We start from the raw sequence: 22073 nt of genomic DNA, 5'->3' as shown, positions 1-22073 counted from the left end.
ACATATTAATTCTTACTTACCATATTTCAATACAATTAAAGAAAAATCGTTTTGTCTTACAATTGGAATAGTGAACAACTACAAACTTATTAGGCTTGTCCTACAAAACACAAACTTTTCATTTTCTTTCATTTCACAAAGAACATAGTCGACCATCCATAAGAATTTAGAGCAACACCAACATATATATATATATATATATATATATGTAGAAAGATGGGGGAGAAAGGAGATATCGGTAAAATTGAATGAGGAGAATAAAGGAGGCTCATTTTGGATTTCTAGAGATAAGAGTTATGGTTTTCGAGAAAGCAAATGGTAGAGGAGTATGGAGGAAGGCAAAAGAAAGAAAAGATAAATTTTTTTTTTCTCCTAAAATGAGGAGTTGATAAATAAAATAAATTACTATTTTGAAAAGTATATAAAACCTGAATGCACATTTGAGTACACAATAAAAGATTAGATTGAACTAATTCGATCCTACTAGTTATTCTGCCTACCAAACGAGGCCAATGAGATGATCTTTGATCCTATATCCATATCCATGTTCAGTTTTTAGTAAAAACATGAAATTGGATTAATTTCATCTAATTGTACTACTTATCCTACCTGCCAAACGGACAAAATATAAATAAATAAAATTACACATCCCATGAAATGATACATGTGCGGTAAAAGTTCTTCTTCACTAAACAAGGCCTTATGGGATTATGAGGTTCTTTACAAACCTTTGGGCTTGAAAATAGTTGAGCATCTTAGGCCCGTAATGCTCAGAGAGATTATTGGGGAATTATGCTGAAATACTAATAATCGTCACAAAGACTAGAATAATGTTGTTGGCATTATTATGAAGGAAGACATCGTTTCAATATGGAGATTACCTTTTTCTTGCTTTTTGGTGTCTCTGTTCGATTGTTTCTCTCAACCTCGGGAATTGGCCCAAAACAAAGGCACCCACTTTCTCACGCACTCCTTTTCTTTTTCTTTCTTTTCGAAGGGACATACATATGCACGTTTATAAATTTTTGAAAGCACAAAAAGAACAGAAAAAAAGAGATTAGGGAAATGGGGATCTCTTTTGAGAGGATGGGTGTGGAGACAGTAAGATTCTTGACTGTGATTGATCACAGGTAGAAATGGATGTCAGCTTCATAAGAGCCTTTTTATAGTTGTTTACACCAATACTAAGAATTATATTTAGCTATTGTTTGTGTCTAAGAATCTAGATACCCAGAAATTGATTTCCATGCATCCATTTGGTACCCCCCCCACACAAAACCAACTTTTGCCCTAATTATCAATTTCTTTTTTGGCTGAAAACGAAGGGAATAAAGGTTATGTAAAAGTGAACAAATTTATTTTTAAAAAAATTATTAAGTCATGACTCATAAGTAAGCAGCAGCTCATCCATTCCATTTTCATCATGCATACTAGTAACTAGTAACTTACAATGATATGAAGCAAAGGTCAAAGTAGAAAAGCTCAATAGACCCACACTTTAAAATGAGAAACCCTTTCATAATACAATTTAAAACAACGAATTCCTAGTACCACATCCCGATCTAAAAAAATTAGATAGTCATATTCATGGCGGACGAAGAAATTATTTCCACAAGAATATGGACGCAATAATTTTTTGGAAGAACTGTATATACATGTAGTTGTCTTATCATTTGATAACTAAAGTTCATCAAAATTTTAGTACTGTTGATAAAATAAGTTTTATGTAGGGTCATTTACTCATTTTGTTACGTGATCATTTAATGTGAAAAGAAGCATTTTTTTTTTTTATGGCAATCCAGGCGAATGTCAAACTTGGCTGCTCGCCAGTGCAAAATTTGAGTGGACATAGTCTTTTCCCAAAAGGAAAAGACTGAGATGCAGTGATGTAATTGCATATGCGGCAATACATCTGGCCACTGGCAGTAGCCAACACCGGGCATTAGCCCGTAGCGACTAAACCGGGGTTTGGTCCCAATCGGTGTCGCGTTTGGGCAGAAAAGGAAATGCGAGCAGACCGTGATAACAACGACTGTCGGCATTCGCATAGGTCTCCACGTGTCGCAATCTTCAACACTTGGGATATATATTCGTACGTCCGGGCTGTCACTCACTCACTCACCGTAAGGTTTTACGAGATTATTATGTGAGTCCCACGAGATATTGTAAGTTTGAGTGGCCGTACTTTACGGGGCCTGCCTGCTGTGACAATGATTCTTATGCGACAGATGTTGTAATAAGCACCACTCGTTTATAATCTTACGTCCCAAATTAGATGTTGAAAAACAGAATGAATGAAAATACAGGGGTGTTCTTGAAATTATGAGATGGCCATATTGCTAGCTTTTATTTTTGAACCAAGCAAACAATTGTTTTGTCTATTAGTTTTTTTCTTTTACAAAAAGGATAAAAGGTTCATTTATGTGTTTTTTTTTCTTCATATAAATATCTCTATATTGTAATAAGTCAATATCAACGTATGTATCTCCTTTTTCAATCATATTTAATTACTCTCTCTTTATATATATATGTAGTCCCTTTTTATTGAGGGATTCTTCAAATAATTTTATTTGAGGGATGCCCTTTAGAATATCCTATCATTTTTTTCCCAATGATCCAAACCATCTATTTTTTAGGTCTTCATTCATAGATCATCCTTACAAAAAAATAGACAAATTGAAAACCGTTTCGATATCCAATTGTGTCTTACAAAATCAATGAACACGGTACTTCAAGAAAATACTAAAATTTTAATAACTCAATTGAGTGGTCAAATGATATCTGATTTAAGTGATTTTTTGTAGAGATGATATTTGAATGAGTATCTACAAAATATACAGTTTGGATTAGTGAAATACAATCCAGAGTGGGGCCTACAAAGGGTATCCCTCAAATAAGCTTATTTGAGGAATCCCTCAATAAAAACTCTCTGTATATATACATATATATATATATATATTCTTTTCCTATTTTGTTTGTATGTGACGATTTAATGAGGAAATCGAACCCCTCAATACATCCTGTCATTATAGAAGCTCCCAAACCATTTGGTAATGGAAGAAGTCGCCTAATTCCTTATAAGTCGATGTTATAAGTTTCATAACTTTTCAATGTAAGACAATTTTTCACATCCTCACAATGCATATGTTGCATGAGTTTGAAATTATTCGGTGGATGGTTTTCCTTCAAAGGTTTTAAGTGCAATTCTATATAGAATTCATACATATATATATAGTATTAACTGGTTCCTTCCTGAGTAATGAGCAACCAGTCTAGTAGGAAGGAAGAATAAAGCATTAACTATTACTCGTTTAAATATTAGCATCATGATAAGTTCCCTACCTACCGTACCGTGCTTGATTCAAATCTTTTGGAATTTATGACCCCCCCACAACCTCAACCAAGCAATGCTCGTTGGGTTAATTTTCCTCATAGACAGTAGACTGATGTGGCTTAATTTAATTAATTGGGTAATTGGGTTTTTAATTTGTTTTCATCCATGTTTAGCATGCATTACTTTTACTTAACCCTGATCAATATCTTGATACCTTCTCATTATGCATGCGCCTCATTAATTTTTTATTTTTTTTGGATGGACCAATCTGGATGAATCACTGTGTTTTAATGGGACAAAAATGTATATCTATTTATAGCATATAAACGGAGACCGAAAACATAATTTTGTTTGAAATAAATGGTGAATGTAGGGTAAGAAAGAGACCCCTTACCTCTCCCACATTGAAAATAAGGCCACAAGATATATATGTTTAGTCCACTCGACGTCGATAACTTGTTAATTAATCATTCATTTGATTGATCTAAGCTTGCCGATATCAATCAATACTCGGAATATTATTTTGATGATTGCATGGATGATGCCTATGAGTGACAAAAGAAAATTATTGCCTTATCTTCTCTGGATTGTGACTAACCGGAGATGTCTTGAAACCCTAGTGGGAACAAGAAATATTCATCGTCATGCGCAAGCAAAACCAAAGGGCTTGGCCAAGATATTGGGGTGTACTGGCTTATGTTCAACCTCAAGACAAAAGGCTTTTAATTTTCTTCGTCGGCATGGAAGATATCCAAAATTCATTGAGACCAATCATTCAATGTTGGAAAAAAGTAGCGGAAATATCAAATTACCTCATGGAGTTGTCAGTAAGTGTCGAATAACGACACTCCTTACAGAATCACAATCTAATGCATATGTAAAAGTTACTCATTAAAATTACTAGAAGGAAAGCTTATGCATAGTACATGTTTGACTATGATTTGTATGCAAAGAATAATAGCTTCTTGCGGGTAAGGATCCAAGTATTTTCCCTTCAAATAATTTAGTACGGGAGTTATTAATTATATGTTACATATAATTGCCATATGATATCTTTTAGAATAATTGGGCCAAAAGTCACTTTTGGTCCCTATAATTTGGCACTTTAATCACTTTTGACCATGTAGTTTCAATTCCGTTAATTTTGCAATTGTAGTTTCGTATTTGTAGCAATTCAAGGATATGTTAGTATTCTTGTCAATTTCTTTAACGATTCAAGGGGCAATTTCGTCAACCCAAAACCCTTGAGCGTAAAAGCTTGTTTGAAATTCTCCCCGTTTCATATTATGGCTCGAAATTCAACCATTCATCCCAATTTTTGAAGAACCCTAAACTCAAATGATCAATTTCAAGCTCTAATATGAAATTATGGGAGTTGCAGACGAGCTTTTATGCTAAAGAATTTTTGGTTGACGAAATTGCCCTTTGCATCGTCAAAGAAATTGACAGGAATACTAACTTATCATTGAGTTACTACAAATACGAAACTACAGGGTTAAAATTGACGGAATTAAAACTATAAGATCAAAACTGATTGAAATACCAAATTACGAAGACCAAAAGTAACTTTTAGCCTTAGGTAAACTTTGGTGGGTGTCACCTAGAAATAAACTCTCTTGCAATTCGGAAGTGTACTAAACAAAAATAATATTTGATGGTCCATGTCGGGCAAGCAAACCGTGCATGTTTTGAGACTTAATCAGAGGTGCAATATGAGGGTGGAAATTATTGGCCGTCGATTGTAGAAGTCCACATCATGCACTTACCACACCTTTTGATGATGTGACGTGTCCAATTATCAGTGGACTACCGTATATTGTGGCTCAAAGGCAGAAAAAAGTAGAGGATGCAAAATCCATGAAAAGACCGAAGTGGAAAGGAGAAAATGGACCACGAAGACTTTGCGGCGTTTGACACACCGGCCATTTTCCTCCCCTGGAGCTTTTTTTCAACGACACCAGCACGTGACGTCTCAAAGCAACTCACGTGACTCCAGAAGCCCTGGGACAACCATGCATGGACATGATGGACTATAGCTAAGCTAGATTATTCATTTCAGTTACAGCTCCAGAACCTATAATGAGCCTTTGTATGGCTAGTTGAACATGTAGGACATGCTAGTAACTCAATGTCGTCCTAATGTTTTTTTTTTTTTTTCTTTCTAGCAATCTAACATGTTATGTTGTTAAACGAGATTTTAATCTGAATTATCATTTATATTTTTCTTTCCAAGGTCTATCTTTGTAATTCGAAGATTATATATCCACGACAACCAACTTTCAATATAGTAGCATTTATTAATCTTCAAACGTTTACGTGGTTTGGTGTTTATATTCTCAATGTTCTTAATTATACTTTTAGCTTATAGTAAGTATATGTACACAAGTCATTTATAAAAGCGTACCATTTGTTGGAAAATACTTTACCCATTTTCTCCTTACATGTAAAAGAGTTATTCATCCTTCCATGTAATGAGCATTGGCAGAGCCAGAGCGTGCCCAGCATGGGCACTGGTCCCTCTCAAATGTTGTTGTAACTAAAATTTTATGTTAGTGATCTTGTACAAATATTATAAAATTCCTCTAAAATTCTTAAATGCCTCCTCTTCTCTTTGTTTTCAGGTGTAAATTTATTTTGAGTTCCATAAATTTTGTTACCATGAAAGAGTGTTAGGTTATTCATACAAAAGAGTAGAGAAAAAAAATAATAGAGAAAAGTGATAAAATTAGGAATTTCTTAAAAAGTAGGTTGATCATTTTTAAGAATGTCATTTCTTACTTAAATTCTTGACTCCATCACTGATAATGAGCCGTCTCTCTTTGCAAACAAATTACAATATTCTGACATATGTATTATACTTTTTGTTCTTGTAATTCTGTTTATTGTTTTATTCCTTTATGTTAATCGGACAATAGATATAAATGTGGTGGACTAGATAGCAACAATTTTATGAAAGCCATGGAGAGGGAGAGAGAGAGAGCTATGAAAGGGCCTCATCAAAAGTTTAATTTCTATGTGCTGGGACATAGTAAATATATAGATAGATTTGATTGATGTGGTATTGTTCGCAGTAGTTTTCTCTGTTATACGTTACGCTTTCCTGCCATGCCGCTTGATGCATAAGCCCTAGCTAGGCAGACAAATTAAATTGGAGCCATGTGAATTTGGCCAGTAACGACCACTATATACCTAGCTACCTATCTAACCCCAGCTGCATCCTGCAGAGCTTATCACCACTCTGCAGCTAGCAGGCCATGACTGTCTGTTTACCGGCAATTAAGTTTGCGACATTGAGCACGACTGGACGATCATTTCACCATAAAACTCCAAAGCCGGGGAAAGAAAACCAGCACCGTCAAACATTATGATTGATATGTAAGGACAAAGTTCATTATGTTTCTGCTTCTCGTCGTCCAAGATGTTTCTTTTGACATGTGGATATTGATACGTATAGTCTTCTCGCACAATTATTTGGTAGTGTACGTATCAATTTGTATGTGTCGGGGGTACTTTTTAACAGTGCCGACGGACTATCTATTAATTCCCTTACGTGACAAGTGGATGAGGCCACATGTTCGTGACAGTAGGGTTGAAGGTTTGCATGGCAAGTTGCAACATCGCAACTCATGGAAACAGTGAAAAAGTGGAGCTGTTGATATTGATAAAAAAGAAAGAACAGAAAGCCCTTTGGTTGGCAGATCTTGTACACCTTTTACTGTTTAGGGTTTGATTTTGAAAAGATACAAGAAATTTAGCACCCAATTTTGTGAAACTAGGGTTTGGCCCACTGATGCAAACGTTCGTAACTCATGGAAACAGTGAAACTACTGGAGCAGTTGATAAAAAAATAAAGCCCTCTGGTTGGCAGATCTTCCACACCTTTTACTGTTTAGGGTTTGAAAAGACACCAGAAATTTGGCATCCAAATTTGTGACAATAGCTAGGGTTTGGCCCACTGATGTAAACGTTTGAACAAAGTTTTAGGCTAACTTGTTGTGACCAGTGGACAGCAGTCTAGCTGGGCTGGGTCAATATTGTACGAAATTTAGGCCTTGCTCGAATTGGGAACTTTATGAGATGCAATAAGACTCTATTTCACTGTAGACTTTTATATTGGGTCTCATTTGTACGGACCAGAGGAGGAGAAAAAAACAAACAAAGAGGGTCGAGTGAGCAGTGGGATGATAATGAAACATTCAAATCTAATGGGCTTTGAAACAAGAAAAGAACTCCAATTGCTTTGTCAAAACTATTAATTAGTGTTATTATTATTACTATACTAATACTACTATATTTTTTTTTTTAGTACAAATGATAGTCTAAACTTTAGGGGAGGGGAATTTTACACACACACAACTATGATATTTTGGGGATTCAAACATGAAATCTCTGGTCTACAAGTCAAAGCAATTTTTCACTTGCCTAAACCCTGTTAGCTACTAATACTACTGTTATTAAACCTTAATCCCACGACATGTTAAAGAAATATAGTACTTCAACTTTAGAATCTTCCCCCTCTCCTATTGTTTCTGATAAAATAAATAAAAACTTTTAGACCATGGAGAGATCTTTTAATCCGGAAAAATCTGTAGTTTATTATTTCCGATGGTCACTTTACTCTTTCTTGTTATGAATAATGCTTAAGATTTTTTTGAATATATTTATAGAGTTCTTCTTGCCTAAAGCTCTTGAATAAGATACTTAAAGGAGGCTTATCTGTTGATAATAACCATGACCTTGTTTATGGATATGAGAGATCTTATTTATCTGTATTGTTTTCTTTCCAAATTGTTAATCCATATATTTTTCAAAATAGATTTAATCCCGGATAAATTCAACTTCAGAGAGACTAATATAAACTCGATATGACTGTAACATGTCGTGACATACTAATAGTGTCAAGATGGAGGAAGTATGGATCCGTATTTATTTCCCTCTTAAATATCATGACAGAGTCTTGGCAGTTCAATTTTCTTTGTCCATGAAAAAACAAGAAGCCCAACGCAGACTTGTATTATTATTGTCTCATGTCAATTTTCAAGTCACAATCATCAATACTGTGACTTTTTAACCTGCGGCCGCTTACCCCATATTCTCTTGACGTTGGATAAGCTTCGACCTGTAAACCTATTTCCACGTCGCCTCTTCTTCTGGACCAGACATGGCTCACCGACTAACTTTACGAAAGAAACATACACATGGATCCATAAACGACATAGTTTACCGATTATGTGCTTTACGAAAGAAACATACATATGTATACAAACACCATACAGTGTTCCATTGCCCAGCAAATTAGACACCTGGAGAAAACCATACATCAAAAGACAAAACTGACCCATCTCAGTTCGATAAATATAATGTTGTTCATTACCAAACAAAATCATCTAACGATCGAGCTACACAATTTGACAGCCATGGGAAAAAAAAGAAAAGACAAGGCCATTAATTATGATTTAATCTTTGCTTATTGTTAATTATAATTTTTAAGGCGTAAACATGTTGGAGAAGTTAACTAGCAACCCAACTATATATATATATATATATATCTAGTTTTCTTTTGCTGCCGTATTATTTCATCATGCATGACAGAACAAAAAAATGTCCATTTTGGAAGACCCTTTTATTTTTTCAAGTATATAGAATGCATGATGAAGAGTGTTGATGATAGGGTTTACTTTTTCTCTCATGGATTTTCAATATATATATATATATATATGTACAGTGACGGAGCTAAACTGGTACATTTGGGGCGGTAAATAAGCATAATTTTTTCAATTTTGTTGAAATATTTACATATTAGATGTTAAATGATGAAGAATATATATGGGTGGAGGCTCCATGACAACCAGGGATGGAGCCACCTTAGGTCTTGCCATGGCCCTGGCCCCCCCACAATTGTTCCTATACATATTGGATTATATAGCTGCATCTCATATTTTGAAGAATAACAGATCATATAACCATTGTAGTGGCCCCGCAATGCAATTACTCTTGGGTCTATACTTCATAATAATTTCTTTGACATTATATGTTTACAGTCTTATTTTACATATTAGCCGATTACTACTCCAATAATACTCAAAATCAATGTCCTTTCTGTGTCCCTCTCTCCCCACATATATAATCCTAACTTTGTCCTTGATGACAATCTCAGACCTACACCTAGTTTCATGAAGCTAAAGAGCAAGTTAATTGAGGGACAAATTAATATCTATCTCAAACATCCAACCTTTCAGTCTCATCCCACTATATAGCAAGGTACCAAAACCAATGGCACAAATGAATTTTGGTGAATATTTCAACTCCTCATTATAAAACATTGATACAGGACTTGTGTTACTTGAGAAGGCATTCTAAGAGAGCACCTAGGTACGTACACGTTGGAAATTCTATGAAATAATGATTCGTCATGAACGCTTTTTTGTAATGCTTCAAAGTGTATAAGAATATGGATTCTCTTCCCACTAATTCCGAATCAATGAATGGAATCAGTTTGCTTTATTGACTTCAATTATCTTCAAAAACAAAGGGCTGACTTAACGACTAGAAAAATGAGAAGCTGACACGTCACTTCGCATCAGCCACCGGCCACATCCAAAATCATGGTTTTGGACCATCCACTAACAAGTTTAATTAAGCTTAATTAAACAAGGTGTTGCTTTTGTGGGGAAACCCTAATTTTGTCCGCCACCTTCGAGCCATTGTGTCATTCTTTGATGTACAATCTGTGGGAATCAATGTGGGCATGAAGGGACAGAAGAAGCAATTACAAGGGTCTTGATTTCTCTAGGAAACAGGAAGTTGTAGTCGCCCAATAGCAAAACCACACATGATTTTGAATGAAGGAAATTATTAAGTTAATTAATCAGAGCTCAAGTGGGCCACTAATTATTTTTCAAATAATTTAAGTTGGGGTTTACATCATACTATACGTACGTCCTTGAAAATTCTTGCACCAAATTTGGTCTCTAAACACTCAAAGTGTTTTTAAATTTTTTTTTTTTTATACAAGCGATATTAATTAAAGAGGAAAGAATCGAACTTAGGACCTAAGATGTACGGTAAATAATGCTCTTAATCAAACGCGTTGCAAACCCTCAAGTGTTTAGTTCTAACTTGTCACTCAAATTATACTAAACCTTATAATTAACTGTATAATGCCATATAATAAGTTTTAGGAAGAGGTGCACGCTAGTTTTGTTTTCCATGTGGAAGCAAAGGTTGAATTTGGAAAAGTAGTTTGGTATCAAGTAGAAACTAATTAAGTGTGGGGAGGGCCAGAGCCCTTATAGTAGAAATACATTAAGAACAAGTTGAGTTTTCCACTTTCCTAAATGGGTATGGACTAAGTATTTGAGTGGGGGGGTATATAAATGAATCTCAAATCATGAAACATAATGGAGGATTGTTCATGGAAATTGGTAAACATCATGATTTGCTTTGGACCTCAAAACAAGGCTACTTTGTCTCTCACCTCCACTTTGGACGGCCATATATTTCATCACCCATAATGTTAGTTTCTAATTTCCTCGTCATTTTTCTCTTCTTCTTTTAAAAAATAAAAATAAAAATAAAAATAATTTCTTTGCAAATTAGGCATTCTTTCCTATTCTGGATTTTCACGCAAATTATATTGTGATCAATCCCAATTTTTTAAAAAATTAAACTCACGAATATGGATTTTTTATTTATATTCGAATAATCTATAATCCTAGTTAATGGTGACTTGTTTGCTTAAGGATGCGTCAGAATTGATGCATTTCGGTGGAAGATCAATCCCACATTTTCAGTGGAAGCTTTCAGAACCACAAAATATATATGTGGCATTCATATTCTTAACAAAACTGATATCGCATTGATCTTTGATTTGAAATGAAAGTTGTAATCCACTTTGTTTTACCAAAAAATCATATGCAATGAAATAATTAATTACCGTCATTGGGTTCCCACCATAGTGGTGGTGGATCCCCCCTACTCCTATGGCACCCACTATCGAACCCTATTAGAATTTCTTTCTTTCAATGTAACTAATTTTTTTTAATAATTAAATTACCAGGTTAAGAGTATTATATATTTCATCATAAAACAAATCAGGCCATGTTCAAGCTAGCTGCCTCATTACACGATGCCATCTAATTATGTTCGATTTTGCTAAGAGATTTGCGAGGTGGAATTATTGAGCATGAATATATATATATATATATAGAAATTAAAATGGTAAAAATGTGGAGGAAAATATTCAAAGGTGAACATATATTAATCTATTCATTAACAGTCAAGCTCTAGCTAATAAAAATCAGTTGTTTTGTCACCATTTCCTCTTCCGGGTGTCGGGATGATGTGATTAATTAGCAAATATATTCGCATAATTTGTTACAAAAGATCCCCTTTTTTTAAGTTTTGGATTTTCCGTTGGCCATATTTTCATATGGTTTCGTTGTAATTAAGCAATGTCACAGTCAGCAAGTATGACACTCCAAGCAGCTACATGCCTACGAGGCAGGATTTCTAGACATATGCCCATAAAGATGCTTCAACATGCATGATGAAAAAAATAGAATATATATAGTGGCAAAATTTCAAACCACGCGTCGACAACTTAATTGGGTAGTATGGAGTATGTGTGTCCATATTTGACTTCATTCGTAAGCTAACTTACTCTTATATGTGAAAAAAGTTTAGGTTTCACGTCAAAACCTAATTAGTAATATGAGAAATAGCTAAATTCCTTACAAGTCTATGCGAGATCCTTAACTTTTTAATGTGAGAGAAATACTATCAATCAATATTAGAATATTAAAAAAATAATGTAATAACAAGCTTGTATGTACGTACGATTGTGGAGATCAAATGCATGAAAACTCAACCCAAATTAATAGTCAAGTAAAGATATATATATATATATATTGTAATTTTTCACTGGCATACTGGTCCCTAATCACCAATTAACGCAACATATCAGATATTTGATAAGAGAATATTATTCGGCCTCATAAAAACTATGTAAAAAAGTAAAAACTAAAACTTATTCAGCATATGTGTATTACTTGTTAATCATGTGACTGTTTGGGAAAGACCGACATAATTTATTAATTAGTTAATTTGTAGATAGTCGCACTAGATCCAAATTTCGATATTTTCTCAGAAATGTTAAAAAAAAATTATGGCATTGTGTCTGGTAGTGAAAGGGAATTCCACCAATTAAGATTCCAACATGTAAACGCATCGCATAGGACATGTGGCATATATAGTTTCGTAATTATTTAACTTGCCCTATATGCAGGCCCTCCTCCTATGCATATATAAATACCAATTACACCTCACACTCTTTAACCCACTTTTGAATACACTTCTGCTTAGTCTTAGCTCGGCTCTCTGCTAGTCTTTGCTTTCATGGCTTCCATAACATTTTCCGCCACTTCTGCAAACTCCTTTTTTCTGCCAACAGCTTCTGTTTCCGATTACTCCAATCAATATATAAGAGATGGCTTTAATCCATTGAAGAAGAACTTGAGTGACACTAGAAAGAAACACAATGGTCGGGGCTTGGCGTCCACGAATGTTGCAAGTCCGCCATTACCGGCTGTTGCTCCTCTGCTGCCGAGAAGAGAGAGCAGCAATAGTGGCGACCTGAGCCACGTGGCGTGGACCAGCGTGCGGCAGGAGAGATGGGAAGGAGAGCTGCTTGTCCAAGGAGAAATACCTTTGTGGCTGGTATGTGAGCATAACTTAATTACCTTATACTTCTTTATTCTATATCAAACATTTCATATATTGGTCAAATAGTTAAATGCACAAGTTTTTGGTTATAATGCCCTCTTGTCAGACTTATATAACTAAATTGTGAATTTGAACCATATATTTAATAAAATAATCATCTCGTCTGATAAATGATTTTAAGTTGACAGTACGTCAACATAAACATCTTTTATGTAAAGACAAAATTTTACTTTGTGGATGCCAAATACACTAATAAGAGAACAATTAATCCAAATAGACACATAGGGTACAAAATAAAGGAGAGCCAAATAGGGTATGTCTACAACATTTTTATGCAGGAAATAGGAATAGAAGAAGGCTGAATCAGATTGTAGAAAGCAACCCTTTTCTTATTACCTAATTTTAATCCTTTTTCTTCCTAGTCGTTATTGTTTCGTGAGTGAGAGGCCTACCACGCACAGATAGAGAAGCTTGTCCATAATGACCTGTGTGTTTCTTGCTGGCATAATTTGTAATTATAAGCTAAACTTGTCTGATTAATGAAGTAATGAATTGATCATCATACTGTCGCCACACATATAATGTGTCAGAAAGACGTGGCAATTATTTTATTACCACTATTTTTATACTTGAGGTTGAATTTACGTATCAGAGTCACGTTCCAAATCTATTTTCTAATCCCTTGGAACTATAATTAATAATTGTGAACACCAATAGGACAAAATATTTTCAATTATACACAAAGAATAATCCTAATTAATCAACTACCATTTTGATACTAGTGCGCTTTATTTAATATAGCTAGGTCATAAAATTAAATTAATGTCACATGCAGAAAGGGACGTACCTAAGAAATGGTCCAGGGCTATGGCACATTGGGGACTACAACTTCCGCCACCTCTTTGACGGCTACGCCATGCTAGTCAAACTCCAGTTTGAAGACGGCCGCCTCATTGCCGGCCACCGCCAAATTGAATCCGAGGCCTACAAGGCTGCCATGAAGACCCAAAAGTTATGTTACCGTGAATTCTCGGAGGTTCCTAAGGCCGACAATTTCCTATCCTACATAGGCGAGTTAGCCAACCTATTCTCTGGTGCATCTCTGACCGACAACGCGAACACCGGAGTGGTCATGCTAGCAGATGGTCGGGTCGTGTGCCTCACGGAGACCCAAAAAGGGTCCATAGTGATCGACCCGACCACCTTGGACACTTTAGGAAAATTTGAGTACAGTGACACATTGGGGGGTTTGATACACTCCGCACATCCTATTGTGACAGAGACCGAGTTTCTGTCTTTACTACCCGATTTGATCAACCCGGGTTATTTGGCAGTCAGGATGGAACCGGGTACCAACGAGAGGAAGGTGATTGGGCGGGTTGATTGTAGTCGTGGACCAGCACCGGGTTGGGTGCACTCATTTCCGGTGACCGAGCACTATATAATTGTACCGGAAATGCCATTGAGATATTGTGCTGGGAATTTGCTCAAGGCCGAGCCCACACCATTGTACAAGTTTGAGTGGCACCCTGAATCTAAAGCATTTATGCATGTCATGTGTAAAGCTAGTGGCAACATTGTAAGTCCCACTGATTTGCTCTATTTGATAATTATATATGCGAAGGTATTTTTATCATATGGAAGTAATTAGTTATACATTTTTATAAACAAAATTGATGTTGATTTAATTTTAATTTTGTAGGTGGCGAGTGTGGAAGTGCCATTATACATAACGTTCCATTTCATAAATGCTTATGAAGAAAAAGATGAGGATGGGAGGGTGACGGCGGTCATTGCAGATTGTTGTGAGCACAACGCTGATACAACGATTCTGGATAAACTGAGGATACATAACCTACGCTCATATATTGGCCAAGATGTATTGCCAGATGCTAGGTATTTATATTTTTTCGATTACGGCTCATGTTATTAGATTGTGAATCTGAATTACGTAAAAAAGTTCATTCTTGTAACATCTTATGTTACTTAACATTAATGTGGAGATAGGTCATTAATTTGTTTGGCTTTTTAAAAACTCAGGGTTGGAAGGTTTAGAATACCATTTGATGGAAGTGCATATGGAAAATTGGAAGCAGCATTAGACCCAAACGAACATGGAAGAGGGTTGGACATGTGCAGCATAAACCCTGCCTATTTGGGCAAACAATACAGATATGCTTATGCTTGTGGGGCTCAGCGCCCATGCAACTTCCCCAACACCCTCACCAAAGTATAGTATATCATATATAATCAAACTAATTAAATAATTAATGGTACACAGACATTATAAGTTTACTAATTTAAATATAAATTGCAGATTGATTTGGTGAACAAGAAAGCTAAGAATTGGCATGATGAGGGGGCAGTACCCTCCGAACCATTCTTTGTGGCTCGACCCGGGGCAACCGAAGAAGATGATGGTGAGAATTAATTATTTCTTTAATTTTATATATATATATATATATATATATATATATATATATATATCAGGAAAAAGGGTTTTATTAATGATTTAATTTTTGTGGCTGCAGGAGTTGTAATCTCGATGGTTAGTGGGAAAAATGGAGATGGGTATGCATTGTTATTAGATGGATCCACGTTCCAGGAGATTGCAAGAGCTAAGTTCCCCTATGGCCTTCCATATGGGCTGCATGGATGCTGGGTTCCCTCCAAATAAAGTGATTATTTATTCAGAGAGCTAGATATATAGTTCATACAAATTATACTTCAGAGGCTAGCCAGGAGAAGAAGAAAATGTTTCTACTTGGACTGCATTGATTGTATACCTCATGGTTTAGGTATACATGGAAATAGATTTTCTCCTATGCGGATGTGCAGACACCATGTATTTTCTACAACCCCTCCCTAATTTCCTCCCTGTGATAAATATGTATAGTAGTGTGATAAATATGTTGGTTAGTCTCATATATTATGTATAGTAGTGTGATAAATATGTTCATATATATATATATATATTTGTAGCGAGTGTTGCAAGCAAGTTATGTAATAAGTCCCAGTATCGAAAGCTCAATCGGTATATTTGTTGGTTAAATCGTGTGCAAGTACATTGATGAGGTTGATTAAACTATATGATTAAGGCAGAAAGCAAACTAAGTACGACAACAGTTTATGACATGGAAGAGGGATGGACATTGCAGCATAAGCCTTCTTCCATGGAAGAGGGATATATTTATGCTTGCGGGGCCTCTCAGCGGCCTTGTAACTTTGCCAACGCCTTCACCAAGTTAATTAATTATTAAAACCATCTTATTTCATAATTACAGCAGGAGCAAACATGAACCTATACATTATCTAAAACCCCTTCGCCCATCGCATGTACTAAAAAAAAAAACAAAGCATCTTTACCAACTACATCCTCTGTTAATCTAAATGCTCTAATTAGTAAAGCCTTGTTATTTACCAATTGCCGCATAAAACAATTTTGCAGAGCCACCAGTCATAAGTTGGTGGAAGCAATATTCTCATAAATTAACGTTGACGGACGACCCATACATGCAGGAAGAAATGAAAAAATAAAATAACAAGACGAAGAAGAAAATTAAAAGGTATGTCTTGGAGTGAGAGTTAAAATTTTCTCGTTGTGAAGGTGGCAAGCGTGGATTCTTGACAAGTTTAGCCTGTGTGTGTGCGTGAGAGAGAGAGATTCAAATCTTATATTGTTATTCATGATTTTTTTTATTTTTTATTTTGGTTCTCCAAAACAAATCATATTTCAATTTTTGCTCTTCTTCCTCATAATTTCACTAGTAATGAAAATACAGCAGATCAAAATTTCTTCCGAGGGAGAACAGAAAGGTAATAACCCCTATCCTTCTCTCCTCTTTAAATGATCTGACAGATAAACTTTCCTCGAGATAAAAAAAAGCCAAATGAAAACGAAACGGATAGATGTATTATAAGGCCAATAGCTCTTCAATCGCTTAGATGATGACTAAAGATAGAGATTTTGGTCACTTCTGGTCAGTATACACTGCATCAACATCGTCAAGCTCAAGTAATTTGGACATAAGTTCCTTGTTCAAGTCCAAAGCCTCGTCATCTACCTGCATCAGACCAGAAGCTTTAGCTGGAATGCTCGCAAGGGGCTTATAAATTTGTACAGAAAGGAGAAACAATCCGTGGGGGGGAGTTGGGGAGGAGAAGAAGAAAGAAACCCAAGACGTAAGCCTTGTAAGAGATCAAACTCATAACAATCATCTGTGCATCAGAGACACACCTCAATAGTGCTTATTGGAAGTAGCTCAGAACCATTATCCGTCTCAAAAATTACTCCTTCGTCACGTAGCTTTGAAAGTATCGTAGAGTAGTTCTCTGCTGAACTTACAATTTTATAATAGCTACCAGAATCCAAAATAAAAATCAGAATTTTGTACAAAGAAAGGAGAATGCTTCACAATTATTTGTGTGTATGTGTGCGTGCATGCTTGTTTGTCCACAACTCTTGTGTATGTGTGCGTGCATGCTTGCTTGTCCACAACTCTTCTTTTTCTAAGAAAAGCATCTAAGTTCTCAAGAGAATATGCATAGATTCTCCATTCACTGACTGAACGAAGTGCCCACAAATGGTTGGATACATAATCAACTTTATAACACATACCGGTTAGGCTGAGCCTCCCATTTAATGAGCATGAAATTTATTATCAGAAGTGAAAATCTTGCGTCTACAGGCAGAGTGAAATGGATCAAATGGTATAATTCTTTTGTTGGTAGATTGGAGGATTAGAAACATGACTATTGCTTTCCAATTGGCTGTTTTTGCATTAATTGCTACTTCATTAATCTTATTGATTAGTGTACCTGTTGTATTTGCTTCTCCTGAGGGTTGGTCGGGTAACAAAAATGTTGTATTTTCCGGTACATCATTATGGATTGGATTAGTCTTTCTGGTGGGTCATTTCAAGACTCATTTATTGGATCATTTCAATTTAGCAGAGTCATATATTGGTTAAGAGAAACCAGATAAATTAGAGTTAAGATCACAACTACAACACATGAGCAATCTAGCTCTCTAGTGGAATTACCTTTCTGACATATCTTCTTCAGTATCATATTCATATACTGGCGGTTCAATAACATCCTCAGCACCAGCATCTAAAGCAATGGAAAGGAGTTGATCTTTGTCAGCATCTGAAACTTTTACGTTTACAACCCGAGCACGCCTGAATTTGAACAAAACAGATCCCGGATCTGCCATCTTTCCCCCACAGTCCTTCACCACCTCTCTAACCGCTGCCACAGATCGGTTTATTTTGTCGGTCAAAACCTCAATTACCATACTAGCTCCACCAAAACCATATACCTGACACAAGAAGCAGTATATGTAGTCAACTTTATAATATCAACCAATAAAATCATGAACATGAAACGTTTAAGCAGGACCAAAAAATATTTAGTAAATAGCATGAAACAAACCTCGTATACTTTCTCAATGTAAGCTTCTTGTCCTTTCTCAGATGCTCTCTTAATGTTGCGCTCCAAAATTTCCTTGGGTACATCAAGCTCCTTGGCTTTCTCCAGCACAGTAGCTAGTGCCGTATTTGATACAGGACTTGGACCACCTTTCTTTACACTGCACCATTTTGGCATAACCAAAAGTGAATGGCAGAGTACAATACCTGATAGCCTTAGCCCTCGTTGTTGAAACTATGAAACTTTATTTAATTCTCATTAATTATGAATTAGGAGACTACTTTGGTCTTTATACAGATCAAGATTCGAGCTTGACCAATGCTAAATCAGCAACTAGATAAACCGTCTCCTGACAGACTGAATATCCTAACTAGAAATAAGCAGTGTTTCGGTGCTAAGGTCGCTAAAAGAAAAAGACGGAGAGAGCAACTAACTTACGCAGACACAACTTCCTTCCCAATCCTCGCATACAGCTTTGCCTTCTTTGCATCTTGAGCCCCCTGCATTACCAATTTGACAACTTTCAAAATAAACCCAACAAATCAAATGACCCTTGAACTATATTAGGACATTATACAGATTACAAAACGCTGACACAAGGACATTGGACTTTCATCAAACAGGTGGCATTCAACTGGCAAAGCAGAAAGAGAGTACCTTTCGGCCAGCGATTTTGCTGGAACGTCTGCCCATAGAGAGAGGAGAGACGGTCCATATGGTTCTTGTCACAGTAGCACTGCCATGTATGTGGGTCGAAATCCATGAAGGCAATGATGAAATTGAAGATGAAGATGATAACTTTCTACTCAGCAGGCCATTCCCTGAACCACAAAGTGAGCTCCAAATTCAACTTTCATAATGAAAATAGAATGGTGCAATTCAGAATTGAAGGAGAGGGAAGAAGATGAAGATATGTATACACTGAAGAGCCATGGAGTTGGGGCATTTGGAGGAGAGGGAAGTGATTCTGTGAAGAATTGCACCTAAGGCTCTCAATGTACAAGATGACCCCATTTATTTTATTTTAATTTTCTCCCTTTTATTATTCTGAAGTTGTATCAAATATAATCGAAGGCTGCAGGTGCCTCCTTATAATCATACCCTCTTAATTGGGCCATGGCATGACCAGTTCAGATGGGCTGGCCCAAACCCTAAAAGAAACAGAGCTTTCTTCTACATATCAATTGATGTTTGATGGCAAAACCAAACAACTTATCATGTATGAAATGGAATGGAACTGTACAGCCATACCCATCCTTGTTTACTTTTGTCCCTAACAAATTGAGCACAAACTTTAAGTGTAGCTTAACCTACACATTATTTAGTGGAATGGTAAAGTTAACAGGCACCTGGTATCTTATCTCTTAAGTTTACAAATAAAAGATTTCATATATGAATCTGTATAGGCAATTACAGCTCCCATCTCCTAAAAGTACAAGTTGGTAGAATCCCTTCATCCACTGAAAGTGAAAATGTCCCGGGAATTTATAGTACTACATCTCAAATTCTTCAAAAAAAAACTTGCATATCCCATGTTTCATACACCTTTCTCTTCTATCTCGGAATAGAGAGAGGAATATGAAACATGATATAAGTTTTACTCCAAAGTCTTTGAAAGCTCCAACATGGATAAACTTCTTCATCTGATGTTAGATTAGAGAGACTGATATATACAAGTTGGCTGAACCCATGAAGCAGCAGAGCACAACCCAAAACACATCAACTCAGCTGCTTGCTGCATCCATCTTTCAAGCCCAAACTAACTCCGCGAATCTGCTAATGCTCTCTTGTGTCTGAGGCAACATCCATATTCTCAGTCCTTTATCCAACACAACAGACTTCAAGAACTGGCATCTAAGCACAATGTGTACCACATCAGAGTCACTAACATTGAAACAAGAACGCAGAACAAGAGCTTCTAAGCACTTGTGACCTGCAAATGCACGAATACCAGCTCCAGTTACCAAATCACAACCAGTTAAATCAACCATCTCCAAATTCAGGCAATTCTCAGCTAGAGCAACAAGCGTATGATCTGACACATTGACCAGCCATGACATGTTCAATCTTTTAAGAGACTGAATTGCAGCAATTGAAAGACCTCCAATATCAGTCACTTTTGGGCCACATTCAGCCAAATTCAGCTCCACCAAGCAACACATTTGCTCCAAAAGCGAGACCCCAAAGTCTGTGATTCTATCACACTCCGCAAGATTCAACCTTTTCATGGTTTTTGAGGAAGACCCATTTGCCAAAAACCCCAATCCACGATCTGTAATCAATGAACAACCTTGCAAACTCAAAACGCTAATCAAATTTGCAGACCCAATTGCTTCTAGGGCTTGGTCCGAGACCAAGCTACAAAATCCCAAATCCAAATACGTCAAATTATGTGATAAATTCAATAGCGAAACAGCTCCAAAATTCCCAATATTCTTTCTCCTTCTGAGCAAAACCTTGGACAATTTGGGACACCCCTTTGCCAAAGCGCAAAGACCTTCGTCCCCAACATTATCAAAGATCAATACTTCATCGAACTGGTATGAAATTTCACGTGGGGTTTTCAGACTGAGGTTGATTACCTCGATTTTGGGGCATGTTTGGGCCAAGAATGAGAGGTCGGCGTCGGTGATGAACTTTGATGTTTCGAATGTGACTAAATTTGGGAATCTGGGTAAGACTTGAAGGAGAGCATCGGGTTCGAGAAGACGAAGTGATGATCTATTTAGCCCCTCCACTCTCAGCCATTGCTTGCAGACCTCAGAAAATGATCGTCTGTCATTTAGGTCGGTGATCCAGTTAAGGATGAGGCCTAGTTCGTCATCGCCCAGCTTCGACATGTCTCTGGTTTTTGGTTTAGACTGACATGAGATGAGAGAGATGAGAATAGACTACCCCAATGTTAAAAGGAATAAACACCACCACGCCACCCCATCTTAATCTGTTACAAACATAGCTTCTAGACTTGAGATGTGTGGGTTCACTAATGGAGAGTTGGAGAGCTAGGCTACCCATGCTATTCGTTTTTTGTTAATCCCATGTCATCGGTCCACTACTAGTAATATTGATTTTTTTTTTTTAACTTAATCACCTAATTACCTATAAAATTCAGTAAGTGTGAGGTTTTATTACAAAATGACTCAGTAATATTAATAGTGAAACTATTCATTATGTTTGTATTTTATTTAGTACAGTTTTCAATGTGGGACTTTTTTATTCTTCAATATGCCCCCTCACGTGGGACCACTACATAGTGGGCCACACGTGAAGTCAAGTTCACATCAGAATTAATCATTTAAGTCCAACACGTGAACACCACGTATTGGGTAAATGATAGGGGTAAATATTCAAGGTCAATATGTGAACACCACATATTGGATAAAGGTAAAGGCCTAATGCAGGCCCAATCAATCAACCCACTCTGATACCATGTTAAATTTCAGATAAACAGGCCAACGGTCCACTATTAGCAACACCGATATGGTTATCAACTTAATCACCTATAAAGTCCTATAAATGTGAAATTTTATTACAAAAGGCCTTAGTGATGTTAGTAATGAAACCACTCATTATATTTTATATTTTA

At 36.2% G+C, this 22073-nt stretch overlaps 3 protein-coding genes across 3 annotated transcripts; 1 reads left to right on the top strand and 2 right to left on the bottom strand.

The window, feature by feature from the left end:
* The first annotated feature begins 12730 nt into the window (after positions 1 to 12730).
* LOC117615262 (carotenoid cleavage dioxygenase 8 homolog B, chloroplastic) lies at positions 12731 to 15734 on the top strand. Its single transcript, XM_034344315.1, has 6 exons — positions 12731 to 13051; positions 13893 to 14636; positions 14760 to 14953; positions 15098 to 15287; positions 15375 to 15477; positions 15589 to 15734. The coding sequence occupies exons 1-6, from the start codon at positions 12731 to 12733 to the stop codon at positions 15732 to 15734; spliced, it is 1698 nt and encodes a 565-aa protein (XP_034200206.1).
* A 985-nt stretch (positions 15735 to 16719) lies between these two features.
* Positions 16720 to 19651, bottom strand: LOC117615213 (probable transcriptional regulatory protein At2g25830). The gene is made up of 7 exons (XM_034344254.1): positions 19408 to 19651; positions 19145 to 19308; positions 18926 to 18987; positions 18491 to 18647; positions 18100 to 18377; positions 17295 to 17415; positions 16720 to 17121 (listed from the first exon to the last, which is right to left on the bottom strand). The coding sequence occupies exons 1-7, from the start codon at positions 19499 to 19501 to the stop codon at positions 17029 to 17031; spliced, it is 969 nt and encodes a 322-aa protein (XP_034200145.1). The 5' UTR covers positions 19502 to 19651; the 3' UTR covers positions 16720 to 17028.
* Positions 19652 to 19842: 191 nt separating this feature from the next.
* On the bottom strand, positions 19843 to 21439 carry LOC117615211 (F-box/LRR-repeat protein 4-like). Its single transcript, XM_034344253.1, has one exon. It carries the CDS (start codon positions 21325 to 21327, stop codon positions 20236 to 20238), a length of 1092 nt encoding a protein of 363 aa, XP_034200144.1. The 5' UTR covers positions 21328 to 21439; the 3' UTR covers positions 19843 to 20235.
* Positions 21440 to 22073: the final 634 nt, after the last annotated feature.

The sequence above is a fragment of the Prunus dulcis genome, chromosome 1, assembly GCF_902201215.1.
Source record: "Prunus dulcis chromosome 1, ALMONDv2, whole genome shotgun sequence".
Lineage (NCBI taxonomy): Eukaryota > Viridiplantae > Streptophyta > Magnoliopsida > Rosales > Rosaceae > Prunus > Prunus dulcis.
Note: the sequence above shows the minus strand (reverse complement) of the source record. Positions and strands in the feature narration are given on the sequence as shown.